The 20,020-nt window shown below is 44.7% G+C and overlaps 1 protein-coding gene across 1 annotated transcript in view; it reads right to left on the reverse strand.

Annotated features, from left to right (window-relative positions):
• DNAH17 (dynein axonemal heavy chain 17) overlaps positions 1 to 20,020 on the reverse strand; it is a 98,476-nt gene that overhangs the window by 43,712 nt on the left and 34,744 nt on the right. Inside the window, exons 32-49 of the mRNA XM_060271057.1 lie at positions 19,566 to 19,726; positions 19,310 to 19,466; positions 17,923 to 18,027; positions 16,961 to 17,118; positions 16,171 to 16,309; positions 15,530 to 15,757; positions 15,048 to 15,185; positions 14,676 to 14,808; positions 12,756 to 12,883; positions 12,514 to 12,662; positions 10,754 to 11,036; positions 9,747 to 9,920; positions 7,656 to 7,863; positions 5,200 to 5,365; positions 3,670 to 3,772; positions 3,301 to 3,448; positions 3,059 to 3,150; positions 189 to 350 (exon numbers count right to left, since the gene is read on the reverse strand). Coding sequence (XP_060127040.1) covers positions 189 to 350; positions 3,059 to 3,150; positions 3,301 to 3,448; positions 3,670 to 3,772; positions 5,200 to 5,365; positions 7,656 to 7,863; positions 9,747 to 9,920; positions 10,754 to 11,036; positions 12,514 to 12,662; positions 12,756 to 12,883; positions 14,676 to 14,808; positions 15,048 to 15,185; positions 15,530 to 15,757; positions 16,171 to 16,309; positions 16,961 to 17,118; positions 17,923 to 18,027; positions 19,310 to 19,466; positions 19,566 to 19,726 — 2,832 coding nt within the window. The remainder of the gene's footprint in view (positions 1 to 188; positions 351 to 3,058; positions 3,151 to 3,300; positions 3,449 to 3,669; positions 3,773 to 5,199; positions 5,366 to 7,655; positions 7,864 to 9,746; positions 9,921 to 10,753; positions 11,037 to 12,513; positions 12,663 to 12,755; positions 12,884 to 14,675; positions 14,809 to 15,047; positions 15,186 to 15,529; positions 15,758 to 16,170; positions 16,310 to 16,960; positions 17,119 to 17,922; positions 18,028 to 19,309; positions 19,467 to 19,565; positions 19,727 to 20,020) is intronic.

Raw genomic sequence — 20,020 nt, forward strand, 5'->3', positions numbered from 1 at the left:
AATGTTCCTGGATTCTCGTTTTTAGGAAGCCTATGCGTATTTGGACAAAGTTTCAAATAAGTTTGTTCCCAGGCACGCTTCTACTTATTAATATGGAACAGACTGCAGGCATCCAGGCAGAGTCCACATTCGCCCTTGAATCTAGAGAGTATCAGAGCTGAAGAACGGCAGAAGAATGACTACCCTACCTCAAAGAATTTTTTGCATGTAGCCATCATGACCCGGCCAAAGCTCTCCTGATCTTTTTCCTCCACAAGTTTGTCACAGTAAACCCTTGTGGCTTCATGCAGCCACAGTCGGACCAGGTCCACCGGCACTCGGAGGCATTCGGCCGTGGAGAAGAGAAGTCCCTGCCAAAGACAGAAAATGCTTCCAGCACTGGCTGCCTGGTCCCATAAGGCAACAGTGCAGCTTTCTAGCAAATGTGCTGCTCAAGCAAGCACAGGCAGCAGAGACTTCTGATGGCATCAAGAAGCAGAGCCCACCCACCTTGCTTATCCTCACTGTGTTTGCATGGCCCTCTTCTGCCCAGTGCAAACACTGTGATAAGCTATAAGGATTTCTTTTCATGTGATAGTTCATATCAAGTGCTTGCCCAAAGGTGCTTGCAGACACAGATCCCACAAACCCAGAGGGACGCTGTGAGAGGTATTGAGAGTGTGGGTTCTCATAGAATCATAGAGTTGGAAGAGACCACAAGGGCCATCCAGTCCAACCCCCTGCCAAGCAGGAAACACCATCAAAGCATTCTTGACATATGCCTGTCAAGCCTCTGCTTAAAGACCTCCAAAGAAGGAGACTCCACCACACTCCTTGGTAGCAAATTCCACTGCCGAACAGCTCTTACTGTCAGGAAGTTCTTCCTAATGTTTAGGTGGAATCTTCTTTCTTGTAGTTTGAATCCATTGCTCTGTGTCCGCTTCTCTGGAGCAGCAGAAAAGAATCTTTTTCCCTTCTCTATATGACATCCTTTTATATATTTGAACATGGCTATCATATCACCCCTTAACCTTCTCTTCTCCAGGCTAAACATACCCAGCTCCCTAAGCCGTTCCTCATAAGGCATCGTTTCCTTCATTACTTAAGATGTCAGCATATAAAAGTTTACTATGGGAGGGAGTCCACCACCACCGCTGCTGCTACCTCTCTGGGGGAAAAAATTTCCAGGCCTTGGGGATGAAGTATTGGGACTTGTGGTTGCTCAGCAATGATAGTTATAATACTCTCTGGTTTCTGAACCTGCTAGCATGGCCACACTGAGGTTGATGGGGCTAGAGAGGGAAGAATAATCTCTGTGTGCTTGAGCATGCAAGTGTCTGGGTGAGTATACAGCCTGACAATAACTGGAGGGCACCAGATAGGCTACCCTTGGTTTAAAGGAATAGCACATGGCACATAACTCTCAGATACCGTGTTTCTCCAAAAATAAGCCATACCCCGAATATAAGCCATAGTGATAGGCAGTTTAACCTTGTAGGTTAAACTGTACCATACTTAATAATAATAATAATAATAATAATAATAATAATAATAAGAAGAAGAAGAAGAAGAAGAAGAAGAAGACATCCCCTGAAAATAAGCCACCATATGTTTTTTTGAGAAAAAATAAATATAAGACGGTATCTTATTTTTTGAGAAACACGGTTGCTCAGTTGGTTAGAGCATGGTGCTGATAACACCAAGGTTGCAGGTTCGATCCCCGTATGGGACAGCTGCATATTCCTGCATTGCAGAGGGTTGGATTAGATGATCCTCAGGGTCCCTTCCAACTCTGCCATTCTATGATTTGTGGGTCGTTATTCCCCAAGACTGATTGCTGGCATCTTGGGCACTCTTTGCAGTGCTCCAGCCGCACAACGGAGTACCCGGCCCATGCTCTAAATCTGACAAGTGCCATGGCAAAAGCAGCACTTTGCTCGCCTGCCACAAAGCCAGGTTGCAACAAAACAAAGGGAACGCCGAAAAACTGACAGAGGAGGGACAACAACATGGTGGCAAACTTTGCGTTTCCAAGAAAGCTTGTTGTTCCCCAGGGCCCTTGTGTTTACAGCAGTTACATGGGTGTTAACAGATTGCATTTCCTTATGCCAGAACAGAACGCCTCGGGAAATGTCATACTGTATAAATTCACAATGGATGTAAGAAGAACAGTCATGCTGAATCCCGGAAGGATGACTGTGAGCTGTAAAAGGCATGAACTGCTTCTGAAAGGGGAGATGATATGGGAAGAAAACAGAGGCAAGGCAGGGACAGCTCTATATAAACATGACTTGCCGGAGGTTCTGTGGATCTCTCTTTCCCTATCCCTTTGAAATCAGTATAGGTAGGGGAATAGGATGCAGGGGCAGAAGGCAATACAGTGGTACCTCTGGTTAAGAACTTAATTCGTTCTGGAGGTCCGTTCTTAACCTGTATCTGTTCTTAACCTGAGGTACCACTTTAGGTAATGGGGCCTCCTGCTGCTGCCGCTCCGCTGCTGCGCGATTTCTGTTCTCATCCTGAAGCAAAGTTCTTAACCCGAGGTACTATTTCTGGGTTAGAGGAGTTTGTAACCTGAAGCGTTTGTAACCCGAGGTACCACTGTACACGCAAGGATTCAGAAAGAGAGCAAAAGGGTTAGGAGGCAGTTACGCTCTGCATCCTACCATCCATGGGGCTCTTCATACTGCTCTGAGCAAGTTGGCAATGCTAAGATGGACCTCCCCTAGGATGCTGGTGAATCAGCACATCGGTCTCAATCACCTTCAGCTTGAAATCAGCATGGCTAATACGGGCGGTCAGTCCTTGAGTCAAAATCCATTCCTTTCCCCTTCAGAAAGGAAGGAGGACAGCATGGCTTTGGTTGGAGAGACCGATTTTGCTTGCCTTCCGTTTCCTAAGCTGGGTGTCCTCTGAGGACACAGGTGTACTCTATAATGGCCTCAACAGACTAGACCCTGCCCTGCACCGTCCCCAGGCAGTGGGACTATGTTTCGCCTACGCTATTCCTAGGGAATAGGGAAAGAGAAATCCACACACATAGCAAAGTGCAAATAGCTATACAGAAGTGACATTGTACCTGGAAGATGTTAGAAAGGTCCCGGAGATTGAAAACATAGTGAAATTTGATGGCCGTAGGAAGAAAGGTTGATGTGATTTTCTGATGCAAGGCTGTTGTGGAGAAATAGAGCAGATATACATGAAAATGAGGGGCTTGTCTGTGTGACTTAAACCTGAACCAGAAAACCGAGCAAAGAGGGCAGTAAGCATGAAAAGCGTGAACCATGTATTGCAAGGCTTTCTACTTTTGCAAGTGCTTACCTAGAGCTGCAGAAACAAGCTGTGAATGCATCTTTTGAACCACCATGGGGACGGTTCGGAGGGCCAAGTGCTGACCTAGGATGGTGCTGTAGATTGCCATAAGAGCATCTTGTCCTGGGAAACTCACCGCAAAGACACAGAAATGCCGCTGCAACAAAAGCCATTCATAAAGATCAGGCTGGGCAGCACCCTCTTAAACAAAAGGGCACACATTTTAATTCTCTAAAAGAAAGCCAAAAGAACGCAGACACAATCTGCTTTTCTGCTTCTACTTGGGAAGAGATGACCAAATCCAAAGAAGCAAACGTTGCAGGGGTGTAGCAGATGCCTTTGACTGAAACCTCTACAACAGGGCTCTTTGACAGGTACCTGGAGTCTCGAGTCAATGGTGAAGGATCCAGAAGTTGGATTCATACATGCAACATACTGGCAGTTGTGAATATCCTTCAGTGTCAGCTTGGTTCTGTCATACCTAACAGAAATAAGCAAGGAGGGGAAATGATTATGAGACGGAACTTTTGCACAAAGTTCCAAATCCGCTTACATTTAGGAAGTCTCATCTATCTTGCATGTACATTTAAGGAAAATGAGGGCAAAGGGCAAAATGAAGGCTTCTTTTCATGACCTCCTCTCATTAAGAGAACACGAATGAGATTTTGAGAGATACATCAGCTCTGTGGAAGCACAAGTTGGAGATTGCTCCCAAGGGAAGCATGATAGGATCTGAAGATCTACTTCAGATCCATATCCCAACTCAGTCAGCCCTAGTTTAGCTAATCCAGTGGAATCTCCACAGCTCTCCACAGTGGTCATTTGCACACATTTTGCAGGAAGCAAGCATTCAAACACTCCGTTTTCTCTAGATTACACTGGATTTTTATGCATTAAAACCTTTTGCAACCCGCACATCATTCATCATTAACCCATCTGCAATAGTCAGCAACAAAAGTCTGAGGGTTGAGTTAGGGAGGTTACATTACTTGAGTTACACACACACACACACACACACACACACACACACACACACACACCCCTACCCCAGACGAATAAAGGAAATAAACCGAAGGGTGTGTGTCCAAGATCAGCCTGCATTTGCTGTCTTTGGCTGCAAGGTGGCAACATTACCATGGCGTATGTTCATCCACTTCCAGTGAACATATGACTCCCTCATAATTAGAAATGTGCATGTACATGTTGTGTGTGTGTACACACAAATGTATATGTTGCACATTATTGGTTTAAGCAATGAGTTCCGATTCCTTACTTTCTGAGTTCCGATTCCTAAACCAAATGGGGATTTCTGCTTGTGATTTTGCGGGACTGATGACATCCCTGCTTGGACACAGAATGCCTAATTTATTTTCTTTTTGGGACTCTGTTGTAGGGACACCTAAGGGGTAGGAGATAGAATTTGATGATATGATGTTGCAAAAACAGATCTCGGTCCGACTCCTCTGGACTTGTTCAGAGGTCTACAGAAGTGGACATTTTACATTCTGCACATTTAATAATAGTGTGCTGTAACTCCCACACAAAAGGCAGGTGTCCATCACAGAAATCTAGCATTGTGTTGGACACAGTATATAAGGGAGCTCCTTTTTTTTTTTTTTGAAATGTACTATATAGATTGGTGTTGAAAGTGTGGAGTCAGTTCAAAACAGAGAAAGTGTGACAGCAAGACTCCGAAACTTTACAGTAAGAGGGTGGTGTCACACTTGTGTGTACCCATTTCTATTGCATATATTTCATTGCCTTTTGGATTGTTGCGATTTCAGAATCCCCGTCTCAATGGAGATTACTGGTAGAAAATGAGAGTAGCGCATGAAGTTCCACAACATTCAACTGTGCCATTCAAATATGCGCATTGACCAGGAGTCACATGACAAAGTGCATTCATACCAGTGCCCATGGTCCATGTGCTGCCTGATTAAGGTATGAGGAGCCACAGTCCCATATTTGTCGACTTCTGGCATGTTCATATCATCTATGAAGTAGATGAGTTTCTTGGTACCAGGGGGACCAAAGTTCCTGCCGGATTTCTTCTCCAGGGGCTTCTCAAGAATAGCTGCATTAAAAAGAAGAAGACCACGCAGAAACAAATGTCACAGGGTCTTATCCTGGCAATCAGGTAAAGCTTGCCAGCGTGGTACAGGGACAGCCAGCGTGGTACAGTGGTTAGAGTGTCAGACTAGGACCTGGGAGATAGGTAAAGGTAAAGGTAAAGGGACCCCTGACTGTTAGGTCCAGTCGTGGACGACTCTGGGATTGCGGCGCTCATCTCGCTTTACTGGCCGAGGGAGCCGGCGGCTTCCGGGTCATGTGGCCAGCATGACTAAGCCGCTTCCGGCGAACCATAGCAGCATACGGAAACTCCATTTACCTTCCCACCGGAGTGGTACCTATTTATCTACTTGCACTTTGACGTACTTTTAAACTGCTAGGTTGGCAGGAGCTGGGACTGAACAACAGGAGCTCACTCCATTGTGGGGATTCGAACTGCCAACCTTCTGATCACCAAGCCCTAGGCTCTGTGGTTTAACCCACAGCGCCACCCGCCTCCCTGGACCTGGGAGATTCAAGGGTTCAAATCCCCACTTGGCCATGAAGCTCACTGGGTGTGATCTTGGGCCAGTTACTGTTTCTCTCATCCTAACCCACTGATGGCGAACCTATGACACGCGTGTCACCACTGACACGCATAGCCATTTTAGGTGACACGCGGCCGCGTGCCGAGGTGAAACAGGTACAGGGCAAGTGAGAGCAACTTAAGGACAGCACAGCTTCAGCCGCTGCCAGCGAGCATGCTCGGCAGCTCCATGACACTCTCTCTTTCCTCCCAGCACTGAGAAGGGCGGCGCGTGCCTTGGGCGCGTCAGCAACCTCGCCTAGCCAATCCCTCTCCACGTTTTTCAAGGCGGCGGCTGGATTGGTTGATGCGACCGCTTCGTACGGGCGCTGGGGATTGGCTGTCCAAGAGCAGGCTACGGAAGGCGGCACTGTCAAGCGCTTTGCGGAGGGAGAGATCGGACTTTGGCGCGTGTGCCCCTGCTGCTGCTGCTGGCCGCGCTGTGGGGCAGGGAAGCGCTCCCAGCTCAGGGGGTCCTGAGGCCGCCGCCACTGCCATCCTCACCAGCAGTGCCGCTGCCACCGTCCTCTGCCTCCACTGCGCCCAGCGGCCATGACGCCGCACCCGCCCTGGGCAGCAGCAGTTCCCCTGACGGCAAGGAGGCGCGGAGCAGCAATGCGAGTGGGGTGGGCAGCGTGGCCACCACCGTGCCCGCCCTGCCTGAGCGCAACCAGCTCATGACCCAGTGCGCCCTCTCGGTTCTGGTCCTGGCCAACGCCGCGCTCGTCGTCTCTATTTTGTCATCCAGACTGTGCGACTTTCCCCCCAGAAATAGGTAGTTTTCATTTCCCCTTATTTTCAAGCCTAAGATTTTTGTCAAATAGCTTTTAAAATAATCTGTAGACTTGTGCACCCTGAAGATGCACCCCCCCCATCTGAGCCATTTTGGACTTTCCTCACAGAAGAGCTGTTTTATTGCCTCAATCTTTTTGGTGACCCTTTTCTGAGCCATACATATTTGGGCAAGGGAATAGGACAGGCATGTCTATCAGGTAAATCGTGATCTACCGGTAGAACACTGGACGTCTGCGGTAGATCACTGGTAGATCATTGGCTCCCCCCAAAGAAGCTGAACAGATGTGGCTTCCCTTAAAAAAAGCTCAAAAGTTTACCTCCTCCCTGAAAACACTCAACAACTTTGACCCGAAGGCCCCCCCCCCCAGTTACCTGGTTCTTCTATTCCAGGGGTGGCAAACTCCCAAGAGACTGCGATCTACTCACAGAGTTAAAATTGGCAGTGATCTACCCCCTTTTGGGGGGTTCAGGTCAAAAGTTGTTGAACTTTTTTGAGTAAGACCCGTTGGAGGAAGGCCTGAGTCCAGAGTCCCACTGGGAAAGACTTCTGGGTTTTGCCTTATTTTTTTCCTTTTTAAATATTTTTTTATTTTTTATTTTTAAAAAAACTTTAATAATTTTTTTACCTCTCCTTTCCCCTTTTTAAAGGGGAAACAATTATACATTTTTTGTTATTTAAACCATAAATATCATGAAATTGTGGGTTTTTTCTCGAAGTGACACACCACCCGTTATGCTCTGTTTTTTGGCGAATTTTGACACACCAAGCTCCAAAGGTTGCCCATCACTGTCCTAACCTGTGACACAGAGTTGTTGTGAGGATAAAATGGGGAGAGAAAGAACTGTTGCCCCCACCTTCTGTTCCTTTCAGGAAAAAGGTGAGATATAAATGCAATAAAACAAACAAACAAACAAACAAATCCGGCCTCCTTACACTGCAGCATTGCTGAAGTTGTGTAGAAATTAAAGGGGACAGATTGCACTAAGTAATCATCTGTGTTCAGGGTGTCCAGCTTATCTACCATTAGCACTGACTTCCCAGTGCCTGCATTCCCAACTAGCATCACAGGCCATTTCTTTGCCATTAAGAGATCCATGAAATAGCGAATCCGGATGGTTTCTGTTGTGTGGACCATTGAGGCCTGCAAAAGCAGAATGAAAAGAAACTATTTATAAAGTCTAAACAACATAAACCACATGGCTGAAGGCACTCTCTGGCACAGGATTCCTTTGAAGACACAGTAAAGCAGAAGTTGCGCATGGGAAATCGTTTTCCTGCAGTTTCATAAGAGTATATATTTAAAGAAGATGAATAAATGAGCAAATTAAGTTAATTTGGATATGATGAATATATTGAAAATAAATTTAAGGAACCGCAGAAAGAGCGGGAAGGAAGTCAAGTTTTGTAATGTCAAAACGATTGTAAAATTAGTGAAATGTATAAACCTGAAAAGTATAAATAATTTATTATAATAATAAAAATAATAAAAATAATAGGAAAATCATTTTCTCATATGGCTTTGCAACAGGACTCTTGTGAAGACCTTGCAAATTTCAGATAGGCATCGTGCTAAGCATTCCCAACTCTCTGAGATCTTCAAAGATCGCCAAAGAAGCTACATCTGTAAATTCCTATCAGACCTAATAAATGTGATTTTAACAAGGGAGGTTGATTCCTCACTGAGAGTTATCTAGGGCTGCTATTTGGGCTGAATGGAAATTCATAGGATTTCCTCTAGCGCTGCAGGAATTCACTTAATTGTCTGAGGAGTGACCAGATTAGTAGCAGTGGTTTTACTAACCGAGCTGCAAGGCTCAAATATATAAATTACTCATATGTGTCTACTATGGTTACCAGATTTTTTTCAATGAATCCAGGGACACTTTTTTTCCCCTTTTGAAGCTGAGTAGCAACAGCGAGCCAGTAGTGGGGATGGTGAGGCAAAATACCCTGGGCCCAAGCACACATGCATATTGTATAAAGGTGCAAAACCCTTCTTTCGCACCCTGTGAAACAAAATGCGCAGTTTTTTTAAAAAACTGGGCAACGGCCACCCACCTGTGACTCCCGAGCCTCCCCCGATCAGTCAAAACAAACGGGGCAGGGGGCAGGAGATCTGTACCACCGGACATCCCCGGTTCCCCGGTTCTTGTGTTGCGCACAAGACACATCATATGGGGACTTCCGGAGAGGAAAAATGGCGGGCGCCACGGCAGCGAGCAGCTCCTGAAGCCAGCCAAAGCCAACTTGTGCTGCCAGGTTTCCCAGGGACAGACTTGCAAATCTGGAGACATTCTGTGAATTGAATTTGTCCAGGGACAGATTTGCAAATCCGGGGACTGTCCCAGGAACTGGGGACGTCTGGAAACCCTAGTGTCTACTGCCGCAAGGAGTACTTTCCTCTCAGTCTAACCCACCTCACAGAGTTGTTGTGGGGATAAACTTGGAGAGAGAGGACCGTATACACCACTTTCGTTGTGAGCTCCTTGAAAGGAAGCCAAAATATGAATGCAATAGTAATAATAATAATAATAATAATAATAATAATAATGGAGCTCTGAAAAACCATACAACGTGATGCAGTTTTGTTCTTCTCCAGATGTAATTTTCTATGTCTTCTTATCCTTGCATGAATGAGCATTTGCCTCCCAACTGATGAACTGCAATGCTTCTGCGCTGATGGCATGCCAGAAGCAAATTTCTGCATATGCAGAAATTTCTGGTGAGGAAGGGAGTTACAACATGCAAGGCTCTTTTTGTTGCTGCCCCCTGACTACGGTAAGTAAGCCTGTAAACAAGACTGAATACTTGACTCTGTGGGGTGGAGCAGGAACTCTGTGACTTGAACCAGACATATTGCTGCATAAACCAAGAACACTCTTAGCATACTCTTCCTACTCTTTACTGGGATATTGAGCTGATACAGGAATTTCCCTCAGCCCTGGTTTCTATTTTGTAGCACCATAGGGGAAAAGCAATTAAAATGAAACATGAACGGGAAGAAAAATGGGTTTTAGCCATTACCTGCAATGGGACGTCTGGATCCAACTCAAATGCAGGCACTTTATCAGTCCAAGGCATGAACTTTTTCGAATCTGAGTCAATGTAATAGTCAAAAATAGTCCCCTGAGAAGGAAACTTGATGGTTTTAAACTCATTTATCCACCATTTGCTGAACTCCACACGATAGTCTACAAGCTGGTGAGGAAAAGAGGGATGTTTAACATGCTTTTTATGTTGATATGATCATAAATATATTACGTGGCCACGGAGAATATCAGAAACATAAAAAACTAATCCTATCAAAACCAAACAATTAAAATAAATGTGAATACAGACATGCTGCTTCCCTAAGAGAGAGTGACATAGGGCAGAATCGCTTGCCTATGGCTGGGGTTCCACACAGCTGTGCCCTCATGGGAAATGTGGCACTGACATAGCACCAAGCAATCCAGGCAAGATGCCCAGAAAGCAGATTTAAAAGGTTACCACAGCCACAAGGAAGCGATTTTTGGTGCCAGCCTTGTCACTGGGGTAGCATTTGAAGCGTTGAAGCATTTGAAGAGAAAAATGGCTCCCGTGTACATAGGTAAAGGTAAAGGTACCCCTGACCATTAGGTCCAGTCGTGACCGACTCTGGGGTTGTAGCACTCATCTTGCTCTATTGGCCGAGGGAGCTAGTGTACAGCTTCTAGATCATGTGGCCAGCATGACTAAGCAGCTTCTGGCGAACCAGAGCAGCACACGGAAACGCCGTTTACCTTCCTGCCGGAGCAGTACCTATTTATCTACTTGCACTTTGACATGCTTTCGAACTGCTAGGTTGGCAGGAGCTGGGACCAAACAACAGCTTACCCTGTTGCGGGGATTCGAACCACTGACCTTCTGATGGGCAAGCCCTAGGCTCTGTGGTTTAACCCACAGCGCCACCCACGTGTGTGTGTGTACATAAATGCTGCTAAATGCACTTCTGGCCAATAATGCCTTGAAGGTATGAAGCAGAACACAGTAATTTAAATTTCTAAAGATACCTGATCTTGGAACATCGCTCCTCCAAATGCCCAGAAGCAAGCAAACACAAAATAGAGCTCGTACAGCTCTTTGGAAGAATCTGGAGGCGTGTTGACTGGGGTTAAGAGGCATTCTAGAAGGTACAGGATCGTTTGTATCACCGTCACTTCAGGTACAGGGGTTATCTTCTTGAACCCAAACTTCAGCTTATCCAAACACGTGGGCAAGTATTTGTCAAACAGGATCATCAAATTGGCTTTTTCAGATTGTACTTCCCGACGCTCAATCCAGCTGCTCACCACTCTGAATGGTGATATAAAATTACTTATTCAATGTTATGCATTCTCTCATGCATGGAACATGTACATTCTACTTTTAAAAGGTAAAGGTAAAGGTAAAGGGACCCAGTTGCGGACGACTCTGGGGTTGTGGCGCTCATCTCGCTCTATAGGCCGAGGGAGCCGGCGTACAGCTTCCAGATCATGTGGCCAGCATGACTAAGCCGCTTCTGGCAAACCAGAGCAGCACATGGAAACACCGTTTACCTTCCTGCCAGAGCGGTACCTATTTATCTACTTGCACTTCATGCTTTTGAACTGCTAGGTTGGCAGGAGCTGGGACCAAACAACGGGAGCTAACCCCGTTGCGGGGATTCAAACCGCCGACCTTCTGATCGGCAAGCCCTAGGCTCTGTGGTTTAACCCACAGCACCACCCACGTCCCTACATTCTACTTTAGGCAAGCATTATACCTCCTTCCTCTTACTTAAACTGCATCATTTTCAGAGTGCAGAGGAACCATTTTCCTATTCAGCTGTTGGGCAATATGAAACATGCTTCCCTTATTATAGTAACACATGAGCCACATGTGTTCTAGGAAGCGAAGCACTGCATTTGTTGCACTACAATTTCAGATCCTAACCTCCATTGTTTAATTCACCTTGCTGATATCCCATTGAGGATAAAATTAAGGCCTCAGTAGATCTTTATTTTGCAGAACAAGAAAACATGAACCTGTGATATAACAAGAGCCCAATGGCTAGGGGAGGGTGTTTAGTGCTAGATTCAAATAATTTTCATGACTGAACCTAGTGCTCATAGATACAGTGGTACCTCGGGTTACAAACGCTTCGGGTTACAAATGCTTCAGGTTACAGACTCCGCTAACCTGGAAGTAGTACCTTGGGTTAAGAACTTTACCTCAGGATGAGAACAGAAATCGAGTGGCGGCAGCGGGAGGCCCCATTAGTGGTACCTCAGGCTAAGAACAGTTTCAGGTTAAGAACGGACCTCCAGAACGAATTAAGTACCACTGTAAATATTTGAACAATGAGGGGAAGAAAGATTCAAATTCCCTGTCTTCTCATATTCTACTTTAGGCTATGTTTAACAAGAAGCCACCACTGGAACTAGATTTCTCTCACCCACCTTCATTAAACACAAACAGTCATATCTATGTCAAAATATATGCACCATCAGTTATTTACTACAGAAGTCTTGTAAAGATGCATCTCTTTGCACAGGCTGCCCCTGATCCATGAGATCTAGACCCCACACCATTGGATTTATGTATGGCTAAAATACTGTTCTAGGGTGCTTTTATGTTGATTTGCACTGTTTTATGCACCTTAGATTTTTAAAAATAATATATGAAGTGGCTTAGAAATATTTCAAAGTAAATAAATGAATGCATCAAGGGATGAAAGCTTTTACTCTGTATGCCATGAAGAAACTTGCTTTTGCTAGCAAGGGAAGACACTCAAAAGGGAACTCAAACTCACGGATTCCAGCCAAGGTCAGCAGGGTTAATGTACAAGATTCCTGCTCTGGACACTGTGGCGGGTGTTGCTGTTCTTAGGTGGCTGATCTCAAACACAAGCCTCATGGTGGGATTTAGTGGGATTCGCTCGTTGCTTGCTAGGGTGAGCACCTAGGAGAGAGAGAGAAACAAGCATGGCGTGACTTCTTCTTCATCTTGCTGATATGGAAACCAACAATTTTATCTCTGAGTTCCTGTACTGACCTTGTTGTCATCCATAACTGTATTCAAAGACTCAATCCACATCGGATCGATATCTCCATCCAGAACGATCCATTTTGGTCCTTTATGAGTTATATTAGCGAGATCACGCATGATAGTTGAAAACAAGCCTACGCGGAACACAGATGAATTCACACTGAATTTCACTGTTTACACATCATTCTTCCATTTTAAACTAAACTTTTGACGTAGAGAAATCATTTGAGAAGTACAGCTTCTAAATGTTGTTTGTATATAACATCGGCCCAGTATACCTGAAGGAGCGTTTCCACTCCTATCGTTCAGCCTGGACACGGAGGTCCAGCTCCGAGGGCCTTCTGGCAGTTCCCTCACTGCGAGAAGTGAGGTTACAGGAAACCAGGCAGAGGGCCTTCTTGGTAGTGGCACCCACCCTGTGGAACACCCTCCCATCAGATGTCAAGGAAATAAACAACTATCCGACTTTTAGAAGACATTTAGGGACGTTTTTAATGTTTGCTGTTTAATCGTGTTTTTAATTTTCTGTTGGAAGCTGCCCAGAGTGGCTGGGGAAACCCAGCCAGATGGGCAAGGTATAAATATATTTATCATTATTATTACAGTGGTACCTCGGGTTACAAACTTAATCCATTCCAGAGGTCTGTTCTTAAACCAAGGCGCGTGCTTTTCCTAATGAGGCCTCCCGCCGGCGGTGTCCAGCTTCTGTTCGTCTTCCAGGGCAAAGTTTGCTAACCGGAACACCTACTTCCAGTTTTGCGGAGTTTGTTGTCCAAAGCATTCGTTAACAGGGCTGTTTGTAGACCGAGGTACCACTGTATTATTATTATTATTATTATTATTATTATTATTATTATTATTATTATTTATTATTATTATTACAGATATGATAGTTCATCTTAGAAGTGTAAAGCAGTGTATTGTTGTTGTTTAGCTGTTTAGTCGTGTTCGACTCTTCATGACCCCATGGACCAGAGCGCACCTGGCACTCCTGTCTTCTACTGCCTCCTGCAGTTTGGTCAGACTCATGTTGGTAGCTTGTATACATTTTGTAAATAGATGCATTTTCTCAAATATGTAATAAAGCCTAAAAAACTGTGACATAGTAGGATTTCATCCTGCTAAAACATGCATACCCGTGAACAGCTCATACAGTTCTGGTTGAGATCAGTTTGGTTCATGAGCAGGGAGCCTGTGTCTCTCCCATGTCACTCTTCCAAGCTGGCAGGGGCAAATGGGGGTTGTTCTGCAACAATATCTGGAAGAGACACAGGCTCCCCATCCCTGGTCTAGAGGGACCCAATTTATATGGCATTTACCTTAGAGAAGATCAAATCTATTGACTCTTAATAACTAGAGGAACTCTGGAAGCCTAATCTGAGCCAGTAATTCTCATGTAGAATCACTGGCAACTTCCTTGTTTTCGGGTAATTGTATGTCAAACCAGTTTAAGGGGATTTCAGAATAGGTAAGTACATTTTGAAAAATTTCATTTCTTGGAATTCGCCCTGCCGAAACTGGCACAAACTACCATGGGGCTAGGAGTAGGAGATCAAAATAAATTTACAACTGATACTTTCATACGGAAGCACTTTTAAATATCAAAATTTTGAACAACATCACTAATTACAAATGCATCAGGTCAGTCCATGTGCCCTGCCATTTCTCCGTGCTAAAAAAGAACCTATCGGGTCTGTAAAAGGATCAATGTAAATGTAAAAAAAATCTTATTAGTTTCGGCAGAAATTCACGTGGAAGCAAAATTTTGACGATGCTGTCAGGGTAGGGGTTGGGTTTTCTCTTCTGAGAAGAAAATCTTGGAATTTAAACTTCACGCTTCTAGGATGCAGCTCTAAGGTATAATATTTCTCCTTTTTGTATATCTGGATATTTATACTACCCGTTATTTCTGGGATTATTTCCTACCATCTTTCCATTCTCTGGTAGCAGGATTAATGATTCCAAATAGTTCATCACAGGTTACAGCTTTAGGGTCAAGGTCAATAGCCACAGGTTTTCTTTTCATCAGTTGGTAAGTTTTATTCAGAGATTTCAGAACCTGTCAGGAGAAAGGCAAAGACTGGGATAGAGTTTCCAACTGCTTCTGTAACATCAGAGAATATCAAAACACAACCACCCCCCAAACTATACCTTTTGTTTCAGTATAATGTCTCTCACAAAGCTATTTTTCTACTCTTCGGGGCTGTGGATCACTTGAACAATGAGTCCTTGCTAATTATCATGTTTTGGAATGATGATGGAGTGGTGGAGCCCTAACTGTAGGCTCATGGCTCCTACCTGAGATTTGCCGCAGCCTGCATTTCCAATCACAAACACAGAATGCCGAACTGCGAGTAACTCTTCCAGCTGTACCACCTTCAGCACAAAACTCTCCTCGGGTTGTAGCTTGAGCTCCGTTACGGACTGTTTAATTATCTGAGAAGAAAAGAAATGTGTTTACAAGTCCAAGCCCCAGTGTACTACAGGGTGTAATTCTTGTTCGGGGGCTCATTCCTCAGACCCAGGGCTGGTACAGCACTGAAGCCATGATCTGCTATAAATGATAGGATTATTGCACAGATACAATCCCAGGTGTCCAAACAAGAAAATGAACAAATGAACAAGAAAATGAACCAAAAGCATTCTGAGCAGGGCTCTTTTTCAGAGGTCTCTGTGGCAACAGGGTTTCCCCCAGTGAAGTCACAAAAAAGAAAGAAAAAGAGGCCAGACATTCAAATCTCTTAATTATACTGCTTCACAGCCAACTAAAGCAGATTCACCTTTTCAAAGTTTAGATCACGCTTCCTAGGCACATCCAGCGCTGGGAAAAGGTCTCCGATGAGTCCCATGAAGACAGGCAAGTCATCCGTCACAATCTTGGGGATGTTAAAGTCTCGCAAAGCTCTCATGAGAACCTGGTCTTCCGCCCTTCCTGGGTCTCCTCTCTTGAGTGAACCAGCCACCACTAGCACAGACTTGATAGCTCTCAAACCCCAGTCATAGTGATCCTGTCAGACATATGGCAACAACTTCACATTGCATGTAAACAGAAGAACATCACTTAAAACAAGTCAGGAAACGCATCCCTCCACTTTAAAAAAAGGCAAGGAAAGTCATTTATGCTCCTTTGAGGTGGGTACAGTAGTATAGGCACCCTTTGTTTCCATAGCCATGAGGCTTTAAGCTCACTTCTGGAGGTGAGTGGTGAGAGGCAGCCATTTTTAAACATTCCAGTGTTCTACCTCTGTATATCCCTGCTGGTTTTCTATGACAGGATGAAGTTTGGGGTGGAATACAACCACTTTTAAGTTGTTGTTGTTGTTGTTTTTTAAAAAAAGCCCTGTCGGGGTACTCTTGCAAACTCTTCACTGCCCTAAAAAACTCCGTGTCAAACAGGCTTGGTGAACAATGTGCAATTTACCTGCTTTGAAAGCAGCTCCTTACACAGTGTGTAGAGAGTAATAAACTTCCTAGCTAGAAGCCTGGCTTCAATGAAACCTTCAGCAACAAGCATGATTTCACAGATAAGCTCAAAATCAGGAACAACCATCGCACAGGGCCTGAGAAGAGAGAAATGAGACAATTAACATCTGGTGCAATCATGCTACAGAGACAACAGTCAATCTTTCCTTTAGGCTGCAGTGAATATTCAGTGCAAATGTCAGATATGATTAAATTTCAAACCACTTACACTTGGTCTCATTTTGTTTCCACTGTTTTACACACTGTATAATCTGCCCTGGCTCCCGAGAGCTTCCAGGTTGGCGATCCAAGCCTGTGCGAAAGAGTAACTTTCTCTTCCCTCATCAAGCCTTCCAAATCTGTTCATGGTATCCTTCACCTGCCCCTATCCTCAATAGCTCAATAAATCTCATTGGCACTACGGTACTACCCCCACATTACTTCTCTGGGCAGAGTGACACATTACATGACTGTGGCAAAATGGCAATGGAGGTGGGGGAAGTGAGGCATGCAAGAAAGAAGCATGGCCCTGGAACTTGGCCAGAAGTGATGGGTGTGGGAAGAATGAAACAAGTGCCTGCCCCTTCCTCAGACTGGAGACTGCAAAGGTATTAGGAGCCCAGGGAGGGAAGGAGGGAGGCTGGGCTGGCTGGGCAGAGGCGTGCCCAAGAAATCTGGCCAGCTCATACATTATTGTGATAATCCCTTATCAGTTCGTTTCCCCCAGAATAGTGGCTGCATATTAGTACCTGAACAAAGCTTTCAAATTTTCAGGCAGCTCAGTACGGCCAGCATATCCAGGATTCATGGTAATAAACATTCCAACAGTTGGAATAAGAGAAATGGTCTCTCCAAGGAAGTTGAAAACCTTCTTTTTGGCTCTTATGGCATCTTGAACACATTTAACCTTTCAAATAAAACAAAGTCTTAAGAGCTGTTCCCACAAGGTCTTCAGTAAGGTAATGAAATATGGTGCTGAAGATAAATGCAGACGTATTAACAAGCTTTTCCATAACCAATTGTAGTTCAATGAAACCTAAAGACATGTAGGATGCATCAAGAACTAGGAAATAATTGCACACTTGAGCTAACCAAGTTCCAGGATACTCCACAAAAAAAGGTTGATTAAAATGACATGTAAGGAGTGGGGGGCCTTCTGCACAAGCTTTTGCAAGCTGCAGGCTGCTCCCTTCCTTTAAGCAATTTTGTGGGGCCCAGCTTCATTGACTGGCAAATTTACTCATACAGAATGAGGGGAGGACTTCCTTACTCTGAATTGACCTCATGACGTTACCAGAATGCCAAATCTGGCTGGTTGCAGATGTGATACTGAGGGCATAAGGGTTCTCCCTCAACGGTCACCTACAACAGCCAATCCATTGGGCCGCAGCAGAGTTTAATAAGTTAAATTAATTACATTTCATTACATTCCATTACATTGCATTATGTAAGTTTCAGTCACAGCAGATAGTGAGACAAATGGTATAAGTTTTAGTAGGCACTGAACTGCAGAGGAATGGAAACAGTGCTGATTGTGGCAAACCAAAGACAGAATAGAAATAGCTACCTCCTTGCAGCCTATCATTCCCAAGGGACTTGTATTGAGGCTAGAGACGAATGGCCAGCATTTGACAGCAGCGATAGAGCTGGAAGCACTATGAAATTCAGGCTATTTGCATAAAATGAAAGGAAACCTAAGGAGAATCTTTACCTGTACAGCAATTACAGACAAGACTTCCACCGAAATCCGATTGAATTCATCAAAACATCCCCATGCACCTGTCTGGGACAATCCTTTGTAGATATTTCCACAGGACTAGAAAGGAAAGGCACAGGCATTTGTTTGTGGACCATCACATTCAATCAATTAACTAGTTAATATATCCTGTTTATGTATTGTTTTGCTATACAGTATTTTAAAACACAAGCCACAGGAAAACACATTGTAGCACAAGAACAGATGGGTGGGGAAGAGAGGAAGTGCTGGAAGGAACAAGCAGTCTCTTGTTTTCTAGGAAGCTTTTAGTGGTTTTCGAACAGCTTAGTTCTTGAACATTTTGGCTCCCAAACAATCGAAGTCTGGAGGGGATTGTTCCGGTTTTTGAACATTCTTTTGGAAGCCGAATGTCTGATGAGGCTTCAGTGGCTTCTGATTGGCTGCAGGAGCTTCCTGCAGCCAATGAGAAGCTGCACTTTGGTTTTCAAATACTTTGGAAGTCAAACGGACTTCCAGAACAGATTCTGTTTGACTTCCAAGGTATGATTGTACTTGAAAACAAAATGTAGATCTGTGTCTGTAATAATTAATAAATAATGATGATGATGATGATGATGATGAATTTGTTATTATTTATACCCTCCCCAGAGGACAGAGGACAAGATGGTTGGACAGTGTTCTCGAAGCTACGAACATGAGTTTGACCAAACTGCGGGAGGCAGTGGAAGACAGGAGTGCCTGGCGTGCTATGGTCCATGGGGTCACGAAGAGTCGGACACGACTAAACGACTAAACAACAACAACAACAATACCCTCCCCTACTGGGTATAAATTTCTCCAGCCACTCTGGGAGGCTTATAGAATATCTAAAACATAATAAAAACATCACGCATTAAAAAAACCTCCCCAAACAGGACTGCCTTCAGATGTCTTCTAAAAGTTGTGTAGTTCTTTATCTCCTTGACACCTCATAGGAGGGTGTTCCACAGGGAGGGTGCCACTACCAAGAAGGCCCTCTGCTTGGTTTCCTGTAACTTCACCTCTCACAGTGAGGGAACCAGCAGAAGACCCTCAGAGGAGCACCTCAATATTTTACAGTGCCTATTTTATTCTACGGAGCTGCAATGTCCTAGAAAAAGGTACAATGTTTTAGTATATGTGCTACCAAAGTTAGCACGAAAAAGGTACAATGTTTTTTAAAAACAACAGATGTCCCTGCAGGTATACAAAATACTAGGAAAGTAGAGCGTTCTGTAATTGTACCTCTGAATGGATAGCTGTTTACCTCATACTCCTAACTTCGGGGAAGACTTTGGGTGCTTTTGGCTGAATTAGGGACTCGGATGTGACCCACTGTTACTTTTACTGGCTAGATCTTTACCTTATAGTCCATTTGCTCAGAGCAGTTGAAGACATACACCATGATCCCCACTGCCCTTCCCAAGTCTTTGGTGGTCTCTGTCTTCCCTGTGCCAGCAGGGCCTGCAGGAGCTCCTCCCATGATCAAGTGGAGGGACTGCGTCAGGGTGATGTAACACCTGCAAAAAGATAGGCATTTGGAACCATCCTTGTCAGCACATGCCCTAAGAGCATACGTTGGGCCAGGCTGAAGGCTATCCAAGCTAAGCAGCTCATACCGGTCAGTGAGTGGCGTGATCACCAGCCGTGGAGTGTTGCCAAGGTACTCATAGGAATATTGGAGCTGAGCGTCACATATATTGGCATAGCAGTGTCCCTTTTCATCATCCCAACGATGCCTAAGTTGAGACTGCCAGGTAAAGGCCTGGGAGCTTTCCACCTGCAACCCAAATGCGAAACCATAATAAATACATTTCCAGTGGTTCCTGCTTATCTGCTTTTCTACCCACATCAGCTTTTATGTGTAGGAGGCTCCTAATGGTTTAAAGCAGGCATCCCCAAACTTCGGCCCTCCAGATGTTTTGGACTACAATTCCCATCATCCCTGACCACTGGTCCTGTTAGCTAGGGATCATGGGAGTTGTAGGCCAAAACATCTGGAGGGCCGCAGTTTGGGGATGCCTGGTTTAAAGTTTTATAGAACCACAGAACTGTAGAGTTGGAAGGGACCCCA

Source organism: Zootoca vivipara, chromosome 2, assembly GCF_963506605.1.
Source record: "Zootoca vivipara chromosome 2, rZooViv1.1, whole genome shotgun sequence".
NCBI lineage: Eukaryota > Metazoa > Chordata > Lepidosauria > Squamata > Lacertidae > Zootoca > Zootoca vivipara.